Source organism: Neofelis nebulosa, chromosome 8 (assembly GCF_028018385.1).
Source record: "Neofelis nebulosa isolate mNeoNeb1 chromosome 8, mNeoNeb1.pri, whole genome shotgun sequence".
NCBI lineage: Eukaryota > Metazoa > Chordata > Mammalia > Carnivora > Felidae > Neofelis > Neofelis nebulosa.
This window is the reverse complement of record NC_080789.1, coordinates 84,106,201-84,126,752: the sequence shown is the minus strand read 5'-3', so window position 1 is coordinate 84,126,752 and position 20,552 is coordinate 84,106,201. Positions and strand designations below refer to the sequence as shown.

The window sequence follows — 20,552 nt, the reverse complement described above, 5'->3', positions numbered from 1 at the left end:
TCTTCGGGTAGCCATCTTCTCTTCGGAGAGTGACCATTGCCTCTTTGCCCAGAAATATAGGAAATGCAGGAATGGTAAGCAAATTCTTAAGTGTTCTTAGCCAAAAGCAAATTAATTTTCATATAACAAAACATAAACTTCATTAAATTGACATTTCATTATTTTTTAAATTATTTCTGAATTTTAAAGGTGGCTGGGATGGAAAATGACCGATTCAGTAGGAGGTCAAGCAGCTGGTAAGTGTAATTTTATGGTTGCCCTTTGGGAACCCTCCTGTTTTACAATTGACTGAAGTAAATGTTTGCAATAAGTAATAGAGTAACATTTGATTTACACAGAGTACATGCACAATAATTATAAAAATAGGTGTATAACCATGAAGTTTTATAATGAAGCATAATGTGAATATGCCAACAAAAAATAGAACTTATAAATTGATAATGGCTACGGATATATTTAATTTGACAAGTGGCTATAATCATCTTTATTTAGGCGTATTTTGGGGTCAAAGCAGAGTGAACACCGTCCCTCATTACATCGATTTATTAGCACCTATTCCTGGGCAGATGCTGAAGAAGAAAAATGTGAACTAAAGTAGGTGAAGCTTGGTGTGTTTATTAACCTGATGTGAACTGGGAAATAGTGGGGATCACTTTTACTCTATGGAAATGAGATCGATGCTGCATCATCAAAAAGATAATTAAGACTTTTATAAACTGTAGAGCATTCTATAAATGTTATTTGCAAATACATTCACTCTTTAGTACCTAAGGTTTGAGGTCTTGAGTTAGAGAAGACCCTTAAATTTGCCAGAATTGTGAAGATTATTTTTTTCCTGTATAGGTAATCTGGCCATCTGAGAGGTCAGTATAGAGCCACAGAAGTAAAATGCCCATCTACTTAGATTAAAAAACAAAACAAAACATGAATTATATATATGTATGTATAGCATATAGGCACATATGTAAATTATGTGCATTATATATACATCTATCTTCCCTTTATGTGTAAATGAACAGTAGGGGAAACGTAAAATGCTATATTGCTATATGTCTGTGTAGCAAGTTAAATAAAATCTTCTATAGCAAAAGGTAGACAGCTGAGGAGAAGAGACACGAAGAAATGCTGCCTCTAAGTCCTGGGTGAACATTGGACAAACTATTTAACCTTATTTGGTCTGTTTCCTCATCTGTAGAGATCTTACTGAAATGGCTTTATGTTCTTTTTATACATGTTTGTTGCCTGCCTACTATGTGGTATATACTACATTCGATCCTACGGGGTATAAAGAAGAGTAAGACATAGTGCCTACCCTCAGTTTTTTTGTTTTTTAAATAATCCTGGGAGTCTATTGCATATGTTGAAAGTTCTTTTCAGATTTAGAGCAAATGTAATGGAGTTTTCTTACCTGGGTGAAAAAAAATCAAGTTTTCTCCAAAAGATTACAATCTATCTTTTGTTTTTTTGTTAGTACAGTATGATTTCTACTGATAAGTCTTTGCAAACAAAAAAACTGAAATCTTGAGAAACAAGAATCCAGGCATTTGGACCTTGTTTCCTTTAAACACTAAAACCATCTACACACATTCCCTATAGAAGTCCAACAAGAAAAGAAAAAAAGAAAAAAAAAAACTTTGAGAAACAGTTCCCTTTGGCAACAGTGAGGGCCTAATGAGCTTCTAATTTCAAAATTCAAATCTAACTAGGAACTTTTTAGTGAACATGATAATAAAACAAGTTTTGTTCAGGTTAAAGGAACTCCTCTGTAGATAGCAATTGGCTTGAAAGTATTTCAAATAAAATCATACTATTTCTCAGCTTGTTAAATATCAATTGTAGCTAGCTTTGTACTGAACATATTTTTATAAACAAATTTTTATAAAAAGATTTATAAAATCTTTCAAAATTAAGTTTTTAAAGAAGAAATGGCATTTTTATGTTACTCCAGTTTAGCATAAAATCCACTGTTGATAGATTAATTATATGGTAGAAGGAGAAAATATTTTACTACATATTGAATAAAAAAATACGGAAGAAGAAATATTCACATTTGTTTTTTAAAGTATGATTAGACATAAACAGGGAAAGAAATCACAGATTAATAACACTGGTTAATTATGAGTGGTGATAATTGACTAATTTCTGCATGTTCTTTGTAAATTTCTCCTTTTGCTTTGGATAGTATCTCAACTTCTACAACAAACATTTTCCTAAATATAGTAAGTTTTAAAAATTAAATTCCTATAAATGGTTAAAAACATAAATTTAGTGATTTGAATTTTAGAATTGTTTTGCTTTAGAAAAATATATATCTAAAGCCTCTTTAGTAGTACAATCTAGAAATATTTTATAAATAATCTGGTACATTATCCATAGTTTCAAACATTTTTAAAAATACTTATTTACAGAAGTAAAGATGACTCAGAACCATCTGGAGAAGAAACAGTAGAAAGGACAAGAAAGCCAAGTCTTTCTGAAAAGAGAAATAATCCATCAAAATGGGATGGCTCTTCAATGTAAGTTGTCTACTTGCTCATGATACCATTTTCGTAGAATGGGGAAAGATAAGGCAGGGTTAACAGTATTAATTTTAGTCAAAATACTAAAAGACTTGTCAAATTGTTAAATTTAGGGTAAAAAAACAAATTTCTCATGGTGTACAAGAATTATGCCTCCACGTGTAAGAGTTCAGTGTTAGGAACTTGGCCCTGGAGTCAGATGGCCTAGGCAAGTTCATCCATTATTGAACACCAGTTTCTTTATCTAGAAGATAGGAATGATAATGGTAGCACCTGTGGCATTGTTTTGTCATGATTAAATAACTAGCACATGTAAAATGCTAAGTGTAGTGTCTAACACAGTTAACTATTTTCAAAGACCTATGATACAATAATCTTATGGGTGTTTCTAAAAATAGTTTAAATTTCAATATAGCAAAAGTCCAGGGTATGGTGAGAAGTATGTGACATAGGTATATACACACATATGCTCTACCCCAAAAATAACATTTTTGTTTCTACTGTAGGAATAGAAGTTGCCTTACTCAATTGAAAGAATGAGATAAATACTCAAATGTTCTTGTTAATAGTTAAGAAATGCTATGGTGATGATCTGAAAATTAGGTGTCTGTCTCAGGCATTATTTAACTCTAAATCATTTCTCTAATTCTAAAAATTATTGGGGGTGGGGATGGCGGCAAATTGTAGTACAAACCAAGACAGCAGGTCACATTAGGTAGCTTCTTACAAGGCAGTGTTGGTGGCAGATCAAGGATTTGATTGGTATTGTTGGCAAAAGGAGTGTTTCTAATAACAGATTGTTGCTATTACCAAATACTGACTTTGTATTTTCCTTATAGTTATGACACAATAGCTTCCTGGGCAACAAATCTCAAGACTTCCATCAGAAAAGCTAATAAGGCACTCTGGCTTTCTGTTGCATTCATTGTACTGTTTGCAGCTCTGATGAGCTTCCTCACAGGACGATTTTTCCAGAAGTCTGTGGATGCTGCTCCCACACCAGATGGGGACTCCTGGATGTCTCTAGAACAAATCTTGTGGCCATTTACTAGACTCCAACACAATGGACCACCACCAGTGTGACCAGAGCACATCTCAATGTGTGTGTCTTCATTTTTAAAGTTTCAGTATCTGAACTTTGTAAATTAGTCATTTTTAGCTGGGAAATTATAGCATAGAACCAGAGGGTCTCAGAAGGACTGCAAGATATTTTACATTCCCTCTTTCTGTGATTTCCTCCCAAATAAAATATAATGGGGAGGAAGCCTACCTATGATCTTTTAATGAGCTTTTTGAGGCGATCTTACATGTTTGTTAAAATTTATTGAAATAAAGAACCATTCAAATCTTCATACAGTGAAAACTGAAAGTATTCATGGGAAAAACAACCCCACTTTTTAAAAAATAACATTTGAGTATAAAATGCTGACTAGATTTTAATAACCTACTGGAAATATATCAACTCATTACATTTTATTGAATAACCTGATTTTTTTTCTCCAAACTGCTTGATTCTTCATACTGAACAAAATTTACCATTGGGGATTAAGAGTAGCTGAGTAATCTCGTCGAGAGTAGCATATAGCATACAGAATCAATAAACTGGCATTTGGAGCTCCTAATTTTCTCCATTGCTTCTTTGGAAGCAAAATCCTTAACCAGGTGATACAGAGTAGAATGAAACTCTGTTTCTTCTTTAAGGGCTTCAGAGAATGTTTCACTGTTTTCATTGATTTTGAGCCTCTGTGCTCTGTCACCACTAAACATTAAAAGGGTCCAGTTAGGATCCTGAACAAGTTCTTCTTCAGTAAGGTGTTCCCTCAGCTAAAGAAAAAGAAAATTAGAGAAATCCATTAATAGTTCTTCTATTAGGTATTTTAGCAGAGTGTAATTTGAACTAAGTCCCCCAACTTCCTAATGTAAAAGAAACATTCTTAGTGTCCCATTTCTTAAACCATGTGTTTATAGACCTTATCAAAATGTATTCATTCAACAGAGATAGTGTTGAAATGCTATCATGTGCCAGGTATTATTCTAGGTTCTGGGGATATAACAAAGAAAGAAAACCAAACAAGTAGCAACTGCAACAATAAACTCTATCCTCAAGGAGCTTACATTCAAAATACACAAGTAAATATGGTGGCTCACTTATGCTAGAACATTCATCAGTCAGCATTTAGAATTTGATAAGATACCTTTGTTATCAGGCAGTAAATGTGCCAGAAAGTTAAACTGGAGGCCTACCCATCTCTGAGGAAAACGTTTGTGAATCATAGATATATTCACATTAAACGCTTCCATTTGTTCTTGTGTTGAGGTAAAGAGAGATAAGGACATTAGCCTAAAGTTAAGAGGGTTTGACACCATACTGGGCAATGAAGGCATGATCTTTACATAGTTTGGCTTTACATTTTTGACAAAATAAAAGTGAAGTTTGAAAACTATTTTGGATGTTAATTTTTTTCACCTTTTCAAGAGGAGAAACTATGCCCTACATTCATTTAGCTTTTGAGTACCTTATCTTCTTTTGGAGGACAAAGTTTTATGGGTTTTTGCATACTCTACCTTAACTATAACTTTTTTTGAACCACATTCTACATTCCACTTGCTCCAACCAAATGCAAAAGCAGAACTTAGCAGGGCCAGTTGTCGATAAGCTTTAATTTCTACCAAGGGTTCCTGTCAATATAAAAACAAATACAATTGATCATAGAGCTTCACAACAAGCCTCTCTTCCATCTTTGGCCTCCTACAGTCGCTTCTCAGTACAGAAAAATCCATTTAAAATGTAATATGACCGCCCGGTCAGGACAAGGCAATGGTGTTGCCTTTCAGAAGAGAAACCAAGGTCCAAACAATGACAAGGCGTCTGATGTCCTGCCACATACACCCCATGATCTATCATCTCCTTTTCTTCTTCCTTTGCTTTCTTCACTTGGCCTAATTCCCCACCTTCAAGTTTTGCTTAGATCTTGCCTTCTCATTGAGCGCCCCCTCCTCCAACACCGTTTGCCATCGTATGCTGCCCTAGCCCCATGATTCCTGCCCTGCACTTTTTTCCGTAGCACTTAGCACCTTTTGACATACTAAACTATAAACATAAAAAGTAAGATGATTTTTGCTTTCCTCTGCTAGAATGTAAGCTCCACAATGGCAGGGATCTTTATTCACTAATGGATCCTAAGCACCTATGACAATGCCTAGAATATAAATGTTTAGAAAAAAAATTCTTGGATATTCTGCAATGACTAGTACACTACATTCAGCATTTGTAGAGTGGCAACTGAGTGCGTAAAGCCAAGGTGTTTTTTTCTTGCACATATGTACACTGTACTCACATTTTCCAATGTTATAGGTCTACCTGTATTGTCATACCTGATATATGATAAACCTGTTCTTGAGTACAGAACTCTTCTGCCTAAAACATTTTTCCTACCAATTTGACAGTAAATTTCACATATTAAAAAATAAAAGTAAAAAAAAAAAAATACCTACTTCATCCAGAAAAAAATAAAAATAAAAAAAAAACATTTTTCCTGATTAGAACCTTCTTTGTCTTCGTTTATATAGCCTATTTATTAAATGTCTACTGATTTAAGGAAGACATTAAATCTAGAAGTGCTAGACAAATGCTAGGTGATGAAAAAGCAGTCCCCATCCTCAAGGAGCACACAGTTTAACATGGAAGAATCTTATTTAACTAAAGCCTAATGGGTAACATGAAGCAGTATGCAGATGGGGAGCCTCTGCCAAGAAGCAGAAGGAAGTGGGTTCTGTATCAGTGCGTTTAATTTTGCCTGATTTGTCATGTTTGGGCAAATGTTGAGTCATTTCCTGTTTTAAGAAATCTTACATATGTCCAGCCTGGAAGAAGGAAGAAAACATACAAAATGCAGAACTGGCCAGCTGTGGACAATGCTCCATTTGTGATATGAAGATCATACTACAGGCTTACTCTTTTGGGAAAGATTATTACACTTGAGACAACCCTGGGTTTCTGGTCTTGCCCTTTATTCCCTCCTTTCTAACTATAATCCTGTACATGTGGATATAGAAAACCTGCAACTTACCTTAAGATTTACGTAAAATTTAGTACTTGCTAACATTCTAACTGTCCATTACATTAAATCTGGAAAGATTTGTTCTTACCTTACGATTTATAACAACATAAAAATGAGAGTGTCCAGTAGGAAAGATATTCAATCCAGTTTCTTTCAAAGCAAGAATAAAAGAAATAGGAGTCATCCATCTTCCTTCCAAAGTAGAGGAGTGTTTCTTGTTATCTACTTTGACTGATGCTAACATGCAGAGGTTTTCCTAATCTCAAGAAGAAGAAAGAAGCTGTTATGAATTATTACTTCGTTATTCCATTTCCAGACTTGACGTTCTTTATAACATTTGTTTTTTAGCCCTATATCATTCTGCATTGAGAAGAATGCAGGACAGCTATGTTTTAAGCCAGCTCCGAGCTTCGCCACAAAGTCTCCTTGTTACCTCACCCAATCGGTCAACCTTTTTTGGGCTTTATTTGAACAATCGAGGGACTAACGTCTCAGGTGTCCTCCCATCTTATAAGTTATGATCTAAGAACACTGATGATGGTCATATTGAATTACAATAGCCATTCGATAGCTATTCATGTTGCAACTTTTAAGGATATTTTTTTTTTTTACACATATAAGACTTAATGCAAAATTATCTGGTTTTAAAGTCTGCAAAGTGGCAATCTGAAGGTGTACAGAGTTCACATCTCTCTCTTCCAGTTTTGAGGAAGAAGCCTCTTGAGAGTGGATCAAAAACTCTCGAAGTCATATTACAACCGGGCTTGTAGCTTCATTAATTGGTCTATTTCTACTAACCTTAGGGTTCAAAATTGCATCTCATTTATTACATGTTATTACCGATCCAATTACTATTTCATTTAGAATTTTTGTTTTATTTTGTTTAGAAATTGTGGCTCAGTCAGTTAAGCAACTGACTCTTGATTTAGGCTCAGGTCATGGGTTTGAGCCCTGTGACCAGCTCCGCACTGACAGTGCCTGCTTGGGATTCTCTCTCCCTCTCTCTCAAAATAAACTTTAAACATTAGGAAAAAAGGTTAAAAAATTATGGGTCAAAGTATATTTTAAATATATTTATAAAAGACATTTCAAAATGTAAATCACCAATGATGGATTGCTTCGACATGCTGTCCTCAAAGAGGCTTACCTCTTTCATATGACTTACTATAACTGTGACTTACCTTAATTTGTATTTGTATCTCAGTAAATACCGTAGTCACAGTCAAAAGTACTTTATTCACATCAAGTGGTCTGAGTTCCCATGACTGGAATGGCATGTTAATATGAGTATCTTGAATCAAGGTAACAGGGCCAAAAGTTTCTAGGCTGAATGTTATAAGTCTTTCTTCTGATTGGTAAAGGACATTGCTGATGCCATCAGTCTGCCAGTGTTTACCTTCACAATAAGAAAGTCACAGATTCATTTTTTTCTACACAAAAATAAGATGAATGAAACCACCCAAATAACTGTAAATGTGTATAAATCTTCTACATTTAGAATAGAATCTCTACAAAAAGCCAACTTTCTGGGAGTTTCTTCTTGTCTACAGGATCAAGTCCAAACTCCTCAGCATGGTATGTAACCCCTTCAGAATGAAGACCCATGTTTCTGGCTTCATCCCTTGTACTTCCTTCACTTGTTTTTAGCTACACTTTTTTTTTTTTTGGCTCTCTTCCAACAATATCATATACCTCTGAGCCTCTAAGCACATGCAGTTCTATCTTCCTAGAGCACTTAATCTTACAGAGAACCTCTCTTCATTTAAAACAAAACAAAACAACTTTAAAACTCACTTGTGGTAAGCATATAATTACTTTTAGTAAATACACCCAGTTGTGCAACCAGTACCACAATCCAGTTGACAACACTATTATCCTCCCCATAAGATCTTTCTTGTCCATTTTATAGTTAATTACTCCCATTCTCACCTCCAGCCACAGGAAGTTTATTTACTTCCTGTCTCTAAAGATTGGCCTTTTCTGAACTTTTCACATAAATACAATCCTGTGATAGGTGGTCTTTTGTGTCTCTTACAACTCAATAATAAAACACAACCCAATTTAAAAATGGGCAAAATATCTGAATAAACGTTTTACCAAAGAACATCTATTAAAGGATAATACACACATTAAAAAAGATGCTCAATGTTATCAGTTATTAGGGAAATACAAATTAAATCACTGAAATACCACTTCATGCTCACTAGAATGATTAGAATCAGAAAGATAAATAATCACAAATGTTGGCAAGGATATGAAAAGTGGGAAACCTCATATAATGCTGGCAGGCATGTAAAATGGTACAGTTACTCTGAAAAACAATTTGACAGTTTCTTAAAAAGTTAAACCAATTTACCATTCAACCCAGCAATTCCATCCCCAGGTATATACTCAAGAAAAAGGAAAACCTACGTCTACACAAACACTGGCATGTCAGTACCCTCTTAGTCTCTTAAGGCCCAGTTCAATATTCCATACCATGACAAGCCTTCCTTAATGCTCCAGGTGGACACACTGTTCTTCTCCATAACACTTTTAGCTATTACAATAGCACCTTACTACATCGTATTTGTGGCTTTGCATTGTCTGCCTCTCCTACAACTTTGAAAATTTCTAGAGGAAGGAACTATGTCTCCTTTATTCTATATTTCTTCTTGTGTAGCACAATTACGGAACACATGAGTCATTCCCTTCTTAGAATGCCCTCTCCATCTCCACATGGCTTTCTCCTCACATGGAGGGTTCCACTATTTTTGACTCTTAAATTCAATATGCCAAATCCAATTATATGGATAAAATAAGTTATTCATAATTCTTTTTGTTTTTACATTAACAAAATTACCTTGTACAGGCAAAAATTATGTATGACCTCTAAATAAACTCCCCATATTTGTAGCATTTCCTGGAAAAAAGTTTCCCCACGGGAAGAATTATCAGAGTTGTATATTGCTATCTAATTAGTATAGTAAAAGTCAAATTTTACTTCCCTGAATCATGTGGAGTAATTGCCTAATTCTACTTTAGTGTGGATAATTTTTAATGTCATAAATATTTAAGGAATATTCCATTAAAGGAAAAGTGAAACTTATAAAGCAACATGAAGGGAAAAAATTACCTAACTGTTCATTTTGATATGTTTTATTATTTAATGTATTGACAGACATAAACTGTTTTTAATACTGTTTATATTCTATTTCTAGAATATAAATACCTTGTGGCTATGTCTACACAACCAAAGTGTGGATTACTGTAGCAATCGTAAAAAAGTTTAAACTACATAATATTTATCCTTCTTGGCAGAGAAATTCCTAAATGCTCTTCTCCTATAACTGAATAGATCAACTAATAGCTCTGTGCCTTTGTGATCGTATCTGTTCCCAACCTGTCACCAAGTAAATACACAAATAGATGAATGTAAATTAATTCACATTAAAAGTAAAGTTCTATACCTTTTATTCAGCAGCCTCAAAACTGCATACATTAATTCACAAGATCAAGACCTTTCAAAGTTTAGCCAGCCAACCCCAAATAAGGTATTTGTTAATGATCAGTGAATCATCAGCTTGTATTCTCCTGGTGCTTCTGATTTTATTGATATTTATTTCACATTTTGAATAAGCAATAATTTCCCATGGTTCAACAATCAAAAGTTATAAAGAGGCATAAAGTGGCTGTTTTCCTGTCTCAGATTTCCCAATGGCCAATTCCCCATGTCCAATACTTGTTTGTAATAAGATTTGTAATTTATAAGTTATTAACATTAAAATAAATTTTAATCACCCTAATCTGAATTATATAGTCATTTAAAAAAATGTAGGTTTTTCATTTTTTTGTTTTCAATGTGTTGTACTATTTTGATATTTTTGGGTTTTTTTTAAAACATAATTACATAACTGTAAGTAACTGTTCAGAAATTATGGCAGATATAAATACTTCAAGAACAGTTACAAAACTCAATAAATAAACTCCAATCCCTGTTCATTTCCATCAAGAGCAAACAAAGACCCTAGAATTGCCATAGAAATGTGTAAGATTAGAAACTGGGAGTGTAGACACTGTATTTCCTGTTTTAAGGAGTCATGTTATACCACTTTTCATTACATAATTAACAAAGTGAATTAAGGTATTGCTGTACCTTCAGCATCCCACCTTGCAACCATAGGATCCTCAAAAAAGATTACATTCTCCTGAACTTCAAGCGTGACCTCTATGGGTGGGAAAGCATTTTCTGTTTCAAAGTCTTCTGTACTTTCTGGAGGATATATATATTTCTGCAGTCCTTCTTTGAGTATCTTTTAAAAATGGCCCAAAATAACATCAAATTAGAAGCTGACTAGTAACAAAGATGTAAATACTGCTGAATAAGCTATATAGTTTTTTTTTTTTTTAATATTTATTTTTTGAGAGACAGAGACAGAGTACAAACAGGAGAGGGACAGAATCTGAAGCAGGCTCCAGGCTCTGAGCAGTCAGTGCAGAGCCTGATGTGGGGCTCCAACTGACAAACCATGAGATCATGACCTGAGCCAAAGTCAGACATTTAACTGACTGAGCCTCCCAGGTGGCCCTATATAATTATTCTTAGTAAGTACTGAAGATTGGTCTAATTACAGACTAACAAAAAGTCACAACAAAGTTAAAAGATAATGGTTGAGGGGGAAAAAAATCACTAAATTTTACAGAATTACAGAATTTAACCTATGCTAGGTTCTATGCTGGGACTTACTCATCATTTTATTCCTCCAAGTAATTCTACAAAACATATATTTAATGGAGAAGATAACTGGGACTTAGAGAAATCACATAATTTGCCAAAGATTACAAAATGACTTCAAGGAGGTACCACAACTGAGAAACAGAGCTACAGGACCCCAAATCCCATATTCTAATACATTGGTTAGGGTGTGTATGTGAAGAGAGAAAGGAGTATAAGCAAAATTTGGGAAGTGTAGAAATGAATGGATAAAAGTAAATTAAAAATCATCAGGTAGGTACACCTTAAACAATGTAATATGTCAATTACATCTCAATAAAGCTGGGGAGAGAAAGTAAATTAAACCAACAGCAGATTTCTCTGGGAAGAAGGAGGTTTGTTCATTATTTGAACGTAGCAGAAAAGGATCTAGGGAAGAAGGGGTGGGGAAGATTAAGAATGGTACAAAATAGAGGAAAAAACTGGATGGGTAAAAATTCTAGACAAGGTGGGAGGGTACTGAAAAGAGACTTGAATAAAAGCAAGAAGACCTCTTTGTTGGCAGAGAGAAAAACAAGTATAAAGGAGTATACTTCAGGCTCAAGGAGAAAATGTGGAATGGTGGTATCAGGATATCAACAAAATTCAAGAACAGATCCTTGAATAAATTCTTGAAAACCCCAACTCTGGCTGGGACCTTCCCATGGATAAAGAGGATTTTTTTTTTTAATGTTTGAGACAGAGTGTGTGCACATGGGGGTGGGGCAGAGAAAGAGGGAGAGAGAGAATCCCAAGCAAGCTTTATGCTGTCAGCGCAGGGCTCCGACCCAGGGCTCGAACTCATGACCATGAGATCGTGACTGGAGCTGAAATAAAGAGTTGGACGCCTAACCAACTGGGCCACCCAGGAGCCCTCAATAAAGAGTTTTGAAGGCCTACCTTCACCAAAAGGATGTCTTTCTTGGACCCCCACCTCATTGTCTTTCAAGTATTCCTTAAGTAGGAAAAGCTGATTCAAATAGATTCTTCAAAGTAGCTACAAACCAGATTATCTCCCCCAGGTATGGTCTAATAACTGCATTCTCATTTGCGGGGAGAACGGAAAAGGAATAGCAATATCACCCTGAAGAGGGTAAAAATTAGTTTGGGGACATGAAAAAATCATACTCTTTTAGGTGTAAAGCACAGCTATATGTATGGTACATGCACAAATATATTGTATACCTCTGGTATTAAAATTTCATGGGGGGGGGTGGTTAGGAAAAAAAATGTCTACAAAGGCTCTTTAGAGGGGTGATAGTGGAAAAAAAAATAAAAGCTGAGAAATACCACTCTAATATGGGAATGCACCAAGGTTCTTAATGGGTAGGGCTGTGTGTGAGAAATGCCTGGTAGTCTATGTACATGATGTGCTAGAGAAGAGAGAGAAAGAGGTGGACAGACAGAGAAAAAGAGAGCTAAGGGGATGAGGGAGGGAGGGGGAAAGAAAGGCTGGAGAGCAAGGAGGGAAGGAGGAGCGGGTTATGACAATATAACAGGGTTATTTGGGACACAAGCACCATGAAATAAAGTTAAAATAAACCAAGTCAATACCAAGGCAAATGTTAGTAGTTATTAAAACAGGAAAAACTCCTTCAAAAATGATCTAACAACTGCTGTCATTAGCATCCTTACTAAAAGTGTGGAACATGCATCAGCAACATTGGCATCACCTGGATCTGTGCTTCTTAAACTTAAATGGGCAGATGAATCACCTGAGGGTCTTCTTAAAATGCAGACTCAGTAGATCTGAGGCAAAGAACCAAATTATGCATTTTTAACAAGTTTCTAGGTGATGCTGATGCTGCTGGTTCATGGACCACACTTTATACATCAAGGATCCAGACCAGTGGTTCTCAAACTTCAAAGTGTGTTTTACTAAAACAGATTTCCAGGCTTCACCTCCAGACTTTCTGATTCAGTAAGACTAAAATGGGACCCATGCATTTGTGTTTCTAGAAAATTCCCAGAATGATGCCAGTGCTTCTGATCAAGGGACATGTTGGAAGCCACTGTAAAGTTAAATGATTACATGTGGCTGTCTTATCCTTACAATGAGAGTAGCGATAGAGCTGGTGTGCACACAAAGCTGAAAATATTTACCACTTGGCCCTTTACATAAAAAGTTTGCCAGCATCTTAAGTAAGCTATCAAGTCCAAATTGGCACAATCTAAACGTAGTGCTATAGGTTTACAATTAACACGTATGATTTATAGTTTTAAAATCTGCGTTATTTTAGAATCCTTTCCTTTAGTATCTGATTCAAATTTTATAAATTCAAGACAGTTTAAAATTAGTTTTTTTCCTTTATGCTTGCTTAATAGGGTTAAAGTTCATTAGCTGTTAGATCATTTAAGATAAAAGTGTGAGAAATTATTTCACTCATAAATTTGATTTGAAACCAACCTACTTCCACAATCATCCAGCCTTTCATTGGTTTACACTGTGGTGGAAGTTCGAAAATATCCAAGTGGTACACTCCACCCAGGGTTGTGAATTGGCATAAATCAACCTCATTGTCTTCACAGAAACATGGCTTTTCATTAGCATTCTCTATCAGCAACAACTGTGCTAAAATTAACCAGATTAATTCAGTTTCTAAATAGATCATAACATTTTGGTATTAGGAGGGAAAGGAAAAAATTCTGATGCTGGAAACGAAGTTTTTATTTAGCTACTAAAACTTCAAAAAGTGGTTAATTCAAAACTATTCACAAAGCTAACTTTCAAAGTGGGAATAGGCATGTATAATGGTTAAGATACAGAGGAGGGCTCCATTTATATTTTATATGCCAACATTTTAAGAATTTGTATATAATAAGCATATGTTACTATTAACATAACTAAAAATATATTGTAGAGGAGGAAAAATAATTTTCCCTCTACTCTTCTGAGTTCTCAGCTGAAATCTCTAGAATAAAGACAGATTAACAAGAGAAAAAAAAACATTCGTTTATTAATATTATACCTCCTGTATATATGGGAGATACCCAGGGAAAAATGAGTAACCTACAGAGGTGGCTCAGAACTCTGGCTTTATAGAGCATCTGCAACCAAGAACAACAAATTTGTGGAGAAATGACAAGCTAAAGGAAAGCTTTAGGTTTTAGGTTTTCTGAGTTTTAGGTTTCTGAGGATAGAGGAAAGGACTAGTTAGTAAAGTTTGTTATGTAGATTCCTCTAGGCCCTTTTCCAGGCTGATAGGGTCTGAAGTTTTCTCTGGGGATTAACCATTGTTCTTCCTGGAAGAGAGGGAAGAAGGGACACCTTTGAAAATTTATGTCCTGGTTTGAGGCAGATAGGGTGAGGGTAAGAAGTTTTTCTTGCAACTGCATCTTTTCAGTTTCTCTCAACTCAAAATATCCTTATGCTGAAATGACATATTTTGGGGTGACATATTCTGTCACCTTCATCGTAAAATACCAAAAAGTGGCTTAACACAACATTTGATAACTGATAAATGTCTTAAAATTGGACATTATGGGGCTAAAAATCTGAAAGAAGAAAATAAAATGGTAAAAAAAAATTTTGGTACATATATTAAAGCTACTTTTTTTTCAACAAAAATAAGCCCAGCTCGTAAAAAAAAAGGGGGGGGGGGCATAGAGGCTTAAAAGTGAAAAAAACCGTATTGGCTAATCCCTTCTGTTTAGATATTTTACAGGGAAATTCTATAATTCCATAATTCTCAGTGCAAAATCAAGGGAATACTTTAAGTCACATGTCATGAGGACCATTCCCACCTGTCACCCAAAATCTTTCAATGTAGTACGATGGATAAGAAAGGGAAATCAGATCACTTATAGGTGGTGGATCTGATTCCACCCTTAACTAGCTGTATGACGTTATTGCAAGATATGCTAATTAACCATGTCTTCTCTCCCCTTCCTCTACAAAAGAGATATTAGTGTCTAACTTATTTTTTTTTTTTTTTCAACGTTTTTTATTGATTTTTGGGACAGAGAGAGACAGAGCATGAACGGGGGAGGGGCAGAGAGAGAGAGGGAGACACAGAATCGGAAACAGGCTCCAGGCTCCGAGCCATCAGCCCAGAGCCCGACGCGGGGCTCGAACTCACGGACCGCGAGATCGTGACCTGGCTGAAGTCGGACGCTTAACCGACTGCGCCACCCAGGCGCCCCTAGTGTCTAACTTATTGAATTGGGGGAATTTGTGAGTTAATACATGTAAAAAGTGTAGAACTGGTACCAGACACCCAGTAAAACTTAGGAACTGTTAGTCTTATTATTTATCATTACAGTTTTCCTCTCTCATAAAAGGAAGCATACTGAGGACTCACTGAATTTAATCCGTGGAGATCAAGCACTGATAATTAATGACAATATGCAAAGCAAATTCCACTTAAGCAATTGCTTTTTCCCCCTTGTATAACTTCAATAAAATGCAGACTTAAAATTTTAAATGTATCTAATTAATCATCCATTTACCTAAAAAGAAACAAAGAATACTGTATTCAAATTTAAACATTTATGATATATATATTATTTGGGGATCACCATGTAGAAAACCTCAGTATTATTGACAGATATTCACGAATTGATTATAGTATCCTATCTCTAACAGGAAAACTACCTCCTCAGGGTTATAGAAAAGTTACAAAGATATAAAACTATTTGGCTGCTGAAAAAAAGCGTGTTGGAAAAAGTGAAGTAGACAAGAAGCCTATTATGAAAAATATGCAAAGAAACCTATCAAAAATGAATTCTTTAGAAGTTACTGGGAAGTGATGCACATAAATCTCAAACTAAAATATTTGCAAATTAGATATCACTATCATTTTGATATTTTTAACTAGCTCCAATTGCTATTTTCCAAGATAAAATTTAATATAAAAGTGTTGAGCAATTTATGGTTGTGTATGTGTGTTTGTGAATATTCATCACAACATGGTTTGTAATAATGAAAAATTAGAAATAAACTTACTATCAATAAAAATTTAAATAACATTCCATTACTGGATGGAATTATACAGCTACTAAAAAAAAGTAAGGTTATTAATGTGTTCTGACTTAGGATAGTATTGAGTATCATTCACTTAAGAAGAATAGATATTATGTTCTTTGTATGGAGAATGTTCTATAACATAACAAATATTATTGATAAAAAAGTAATTTTCAAGCATTTGTATGACATTTCATGGTTTCATTAAAAATCAAAAGAGAGGTATAGAGAGAAGAAATACAAATAGGAGAAGTTTTTGTTAATCTTAGTTATTTCAGAAGAGGGATTATGAAGGATTTTCACTTCAAACATATTTCTGCAACATCTGAATTTTTTAATAATGACCCTGCATTTCACTTGTAAGCAGACAAATCCCAATAAAGTTAAATTCTAAAAATATAATTTAGAATACCTGCGAAAACTGCCTCACTTAATAACTTCATCTCCAGTTCACATTTTGTGGCTTCAGATTCTTCCTGGACAAAACTCTATGGAAAACACAAGGACAGATGGGTATGATTGTCAGTGTCTGCTTCAGCCCAGATTCACTCTTCACTCTCTTTCTGCTCCAGTTCCCACTCCAGAGGCCTGCCACCTTAATTCTAGGGCCCTGAACTGACACTTGCTCTGGCATAAAAACTGGACTTAATGACAGTAATTTAAAAATCAGTTAAAATGGGAGCACATCTCCATAGAACTTCATGAGGGCAGGAATTAGCCTGCTCAGATTCTCTGATGAGAACCCTCAACTATAAAATAGACTAGGAGGCAATGCAAGCTATGAAGTATTATTTATATTTGTATTTTGATTTTAGCTAAGTTTTAGATTTTGTTTGATCTTGGCAATCAGTTCTCTGATAGAGTAATTCCAAAGTCTGCGTTTGGGTAAGTCTCTCAAGGAAACCAAAGACACTGTGCGCCAAGTAATGTAAAAGATACTATAGCATAGTAAAATGAATATTACAATAGGAAGACATAAAATCTAGAATGTATATCTAAATCTGCCACTAACTTAGTTTTGCAACCTTGAACAAGACATTTAACCATTTGGGGCCTCAAATTCCTGCTCTAACAACATATTTGGTGCTTAACTGTGTGCCAGACACACAACACACCTTGCAAACAACCCTGAGAGGTGAGTATTATTTTCATTTTACAAAGAAAGAAAACCGAAGCTTAGGAAAACAACTGTTCTAAGAGTCAAATAAAATAATAGAAGCAAAGAATTTTGTACACAGTAAAGCACTAGAAAAATGCAGTGTTGTTATTGTAAAAAAATATATATATATGGTATATATATATATATATATATACACGTATATATGTATATATATGTGTGTGTGTGTATATATATATATATGTATATATATATATATATATATATATATATATATATATAGTATGTGTGCGCTAATATTTGCAAACTGGATGATATCCAGCAAACTTCATTTGACCCAAAATAGCATCTGTACTTCTAGTGCAATAGAAAAACCTTGTACCCAAATTCTAGTCAGAAGCTTAAAGCTAGTTAATCCCATCATGCCTCTCATCCTCAACCATCATACAAAGCCAAGTCCCCCTTAGTAAATTATCCTTTCCCTTATTGTCAGTGTATTGCTTTGTGTCTTCCTCTTGACCAGTTTCAACACTATGGCATTCTCTGCCAACCCTTTCCATTGCACCTCTGAAACTTCTCATTTACTAACTCACCCTTCAAAGAATTTTAATAGAGTGCCTAAATTGTACAGGCATTGTCAGATACTAGGAATAAACAACAAAAAGTTCTAATACAGCTTTGTGGGTGTTGTAGTAAAAGGTCAGGGGGTCCACATAAGAGTACAAGGGAAGAACAATCACTTCTGTGAGCAAAATATCCCTTGGATGGGTGAAGACAGGAAATACTATCCAAAGGTGGTAAAATTTGAACTAAATCTTGAAAGATAATTAAGTCTTCCCAAAAAATGGTGGGAGAGAATTCCAAGCATGAGTGAAGGCAGAAAGGCATGAAGCAAAAGAGAGTTTCAAGCACCCCAAGTAGTCAAGTGAGGTTGGGGTGAGACATGCTAAGTGAGTGTAAGATGTGAAGCTGGAGAGATGCAGAGGCTAGAGTGTAGAGTTTAGATGCCACTCTAAAGACAAGAATTTCTCCTATGGGTAAAAGAGAGCCCACAAAAGACTTAGCAGGAAATTGACATGAAGAAATTTTCATTTGGAGAGACTATTCTGGTGGTCAGCTGATGAATGCACTGTTTAGTGAAGAGTGAGAGGATCAGAGCCTAACTAAAGGTAGAAGTAATTGGAGTCATCAGAAGGAGCATGTATGAGAGATGACACAGAGGTAAAATCAACATAACTTGGATGGTGACTTGATATAGAAGGCAAAGGACAGGTGAAGACTGATTTCCGGGTGTCTGGCTTAGGTAATAAGGTGGATGGTGATATGATTATCAGGAAAAGACAAGGAGGATGGACAGGTTTGGGGGAAACATAATGAATTCAACTGTGGATATGTTGAATTTGAGGTGTCCATAGATATCCAGGTGGCTTTGGACATTATCTGTCATTAAAAAGCCAGTTGCATTTCCTTCTTACAGGAAGGATTATGATCATTAAAAATACCAAAGGTATGAGGCCAATAAGCAAGTCAGGCTTTTCAATTTACATCTTCAAAAAGTTGAGAATTCTTCAGAGTTTAGACCAAATTGGTTTCCAACCTTGTAGGAAAACTAAGAATTTAGATTTCTCGACACAACTTTCCCCTTGATAACCACAATACTGTAGCATGCAACAATAGGAATTTATCAGCTTTTCAATGAGACCTTGGCTTAACAGATACAGGAAATGACTTATAATATGGGAAGAACTTCATAGAACACTAGCAAAGTATTTTTCACTGCAACTTGATAAATGTGCAGATACTGTAATATGGAAATCTTTTTTAATATATATGTGATTTGAGTTTAATATAAAACAGTCTGATCATGAATAAGATCAGTGGAAACAGAATAGAGATTCCAGAAACAGATCTCATGATCCACTTGGGAATTTAGCATTTGGCATTTCAGATCAATAGGAAAAGCCTAGGTTCATATGGTACATGTTTTGAGACAGTTGGATAAGATCTGAAGTAAAATAAATTTAGATTCTTTTCACTTGACACCAAAATAAATTCCAGATGGATAAAAGATTTAAATGTAAAAACATAACTAACCCAATCAATAGCCACAAAAATCATGAAATTACTTGAAGAGAACATAGGAGACTGATATCAACAATTGTCAGTGAAGTAGATGATTTTGATATTGCACATCTCCAAAACATCAGCACTGAATACAAATTTGATAGACTGTCTAGAATTCTGTTGTCCCTCAAAATAGTATCTATGAGAAGAAAGTTCATTGACCTGAAATCCAATTTTTTCATCAAAAAGTGATTTAAATTTAGAGCTTTAGAATAAGTTGTTGGAATTGGTTCTTCATCAGCAATTAATGATGAATTTTGAAAATACAGCATCATTTGTTTCATTTTGTCTAGAAGCTAAGGCTGATTATCCTGAGTTTGCTGAGTTTATTCCTGTGGCTTTAATACCATCTGTAGGTCAATGGTTTCAAAACCTATGCTAGTGACACTCTTCAGGCCACCATCTGTGTACTACTCAACTCTAGAAGTGCAGTGCTCAACCTGCATGAGACATGCAGCTGTGTCTGACTTTCCTCAGAACTCCAGGTTCACATCTGCCTACCTGACATTTCCATTTGTGTGTCCCCAAAAGTACCATTCCCAAAATAAAACTCTTGTGTCACTGTCACTCTCAACCAGTTCGGCCCATTACTGTGCATCTCAGTAAATTGCACCACCATCTGCCTAGTTTCCCCAAATAAGAATTCAGCAAGATTGTTTATTTTACCTCCAAAACATATCCCAAACATATCCACCTTTCCACGTCTCTTACCACCACCTTCAACCAAGCACCATTGCCTCTCATGTCTCCCCATTGCTGTTTAACCAGATGCTGGGCTTCTACTCTGGCCCCTCACAATAGTAGCCAGGATAACCTTTCAGAGCTAAAAATCAGATCATGCCACTCTCCCACTTACAACTCTTTAATGGTTTCCCATTGCATTTACAATAAAATCTTAACTTCTTACTCATGGTCTGTAAAGCCCTGCCTTCCTCTCTGATGTCATCACATGCCACTTTCCTCCTTGCCACAATACGTCAGACCACTGGCCTTCTTCCTGGTACTCATTTCTGTCTTATGGCCTTTGTAGTAATTG

At 35.2% G+C, this 20,552-nt stretch overlaps 2 protein-coding genes across 15 annotated transcripts in view; one reads left to right on the top strand and one right to left on the bottom strand.

Annotated features, from left to right (window-relative positions):
- Positions 1–3,871, top strand: part of IRAG2 (inositol 1,4,5-triphosphate receptor associated 2) — a 130,561-nt gene extending 126,690 nt beyond the window's left edge. For all 4 annotated transcript variants that reach the window (XM_058743339.1, XM_058743336.1, XM_058743337.1 and 1 more), the window contains 5 exons: positions 12–74; positions 190–236; positions 493–594; positions 2,409–2,516; positions 3,359–3,871. In XM_058743339.1, coding sequence (XP_058599322.1) covers positions 12–74; positions 190–236; positions 493–594; positions 2,409–2,516; positions 3,359–3,602 — 564 coding nt within the window. In that variant the 3' untranslated portion in view covers positions 3,603–3,871. The remainder of the gene's footprint in view (positions 1–11; positions 75–189; positions 237–492; positions 595–2,408; positions 2,517–3,358) is intronic.
- The window catches only part of DNAI7 (dynein axonemal intermediate chain 7), a 77,437-nt gene that overhangs the window by 1,928 nt on the left and 54,957 nt on the right, over positions 1–20,552 (bottom strand). For 8 of the 11 annotated variants that reach the window (XM_058743323.1, XM_058743329.1, XM_058743327.1 and 5 more), the window contains 7 exons: positions 16,688–16,763; positions 13,724–13,884; positions 10,716–10,872; positions 7,762–7,976; positions 6,669–6,836; positions 5,085–5,198; positions 3,828–4,343 (listed from right to left, as the gene is read on the bottom strand). In XM_058743323.1, coding sequence (XP_058599306.1) covers positions 4,065–4,343; positions 5,085–5,198; positions 6,669–6,836; positions 7,762–7,976; positions 10,716–10,872; positions 13,724–13,884; positions 16,688–16,763 — 1,170 coding nt within the window. In that variant the 3' untranslated portion in view covers positions 3,828–4,064. Of the gene's footprint in view, positions 1–3,827; positions 4,344–5,084; positions 5,199–6,668; positions 6,837–7,761; positions 7,977–10,715; positions 10,873–13,723; positions 13,885–16,687; positions 16,764–20,552 lie in introns of those variants that run through there. The other 3 variants (XM_058743331.1, XM_058743333.1, XM_058743330.1) reach the window with 3 other exon arrangements.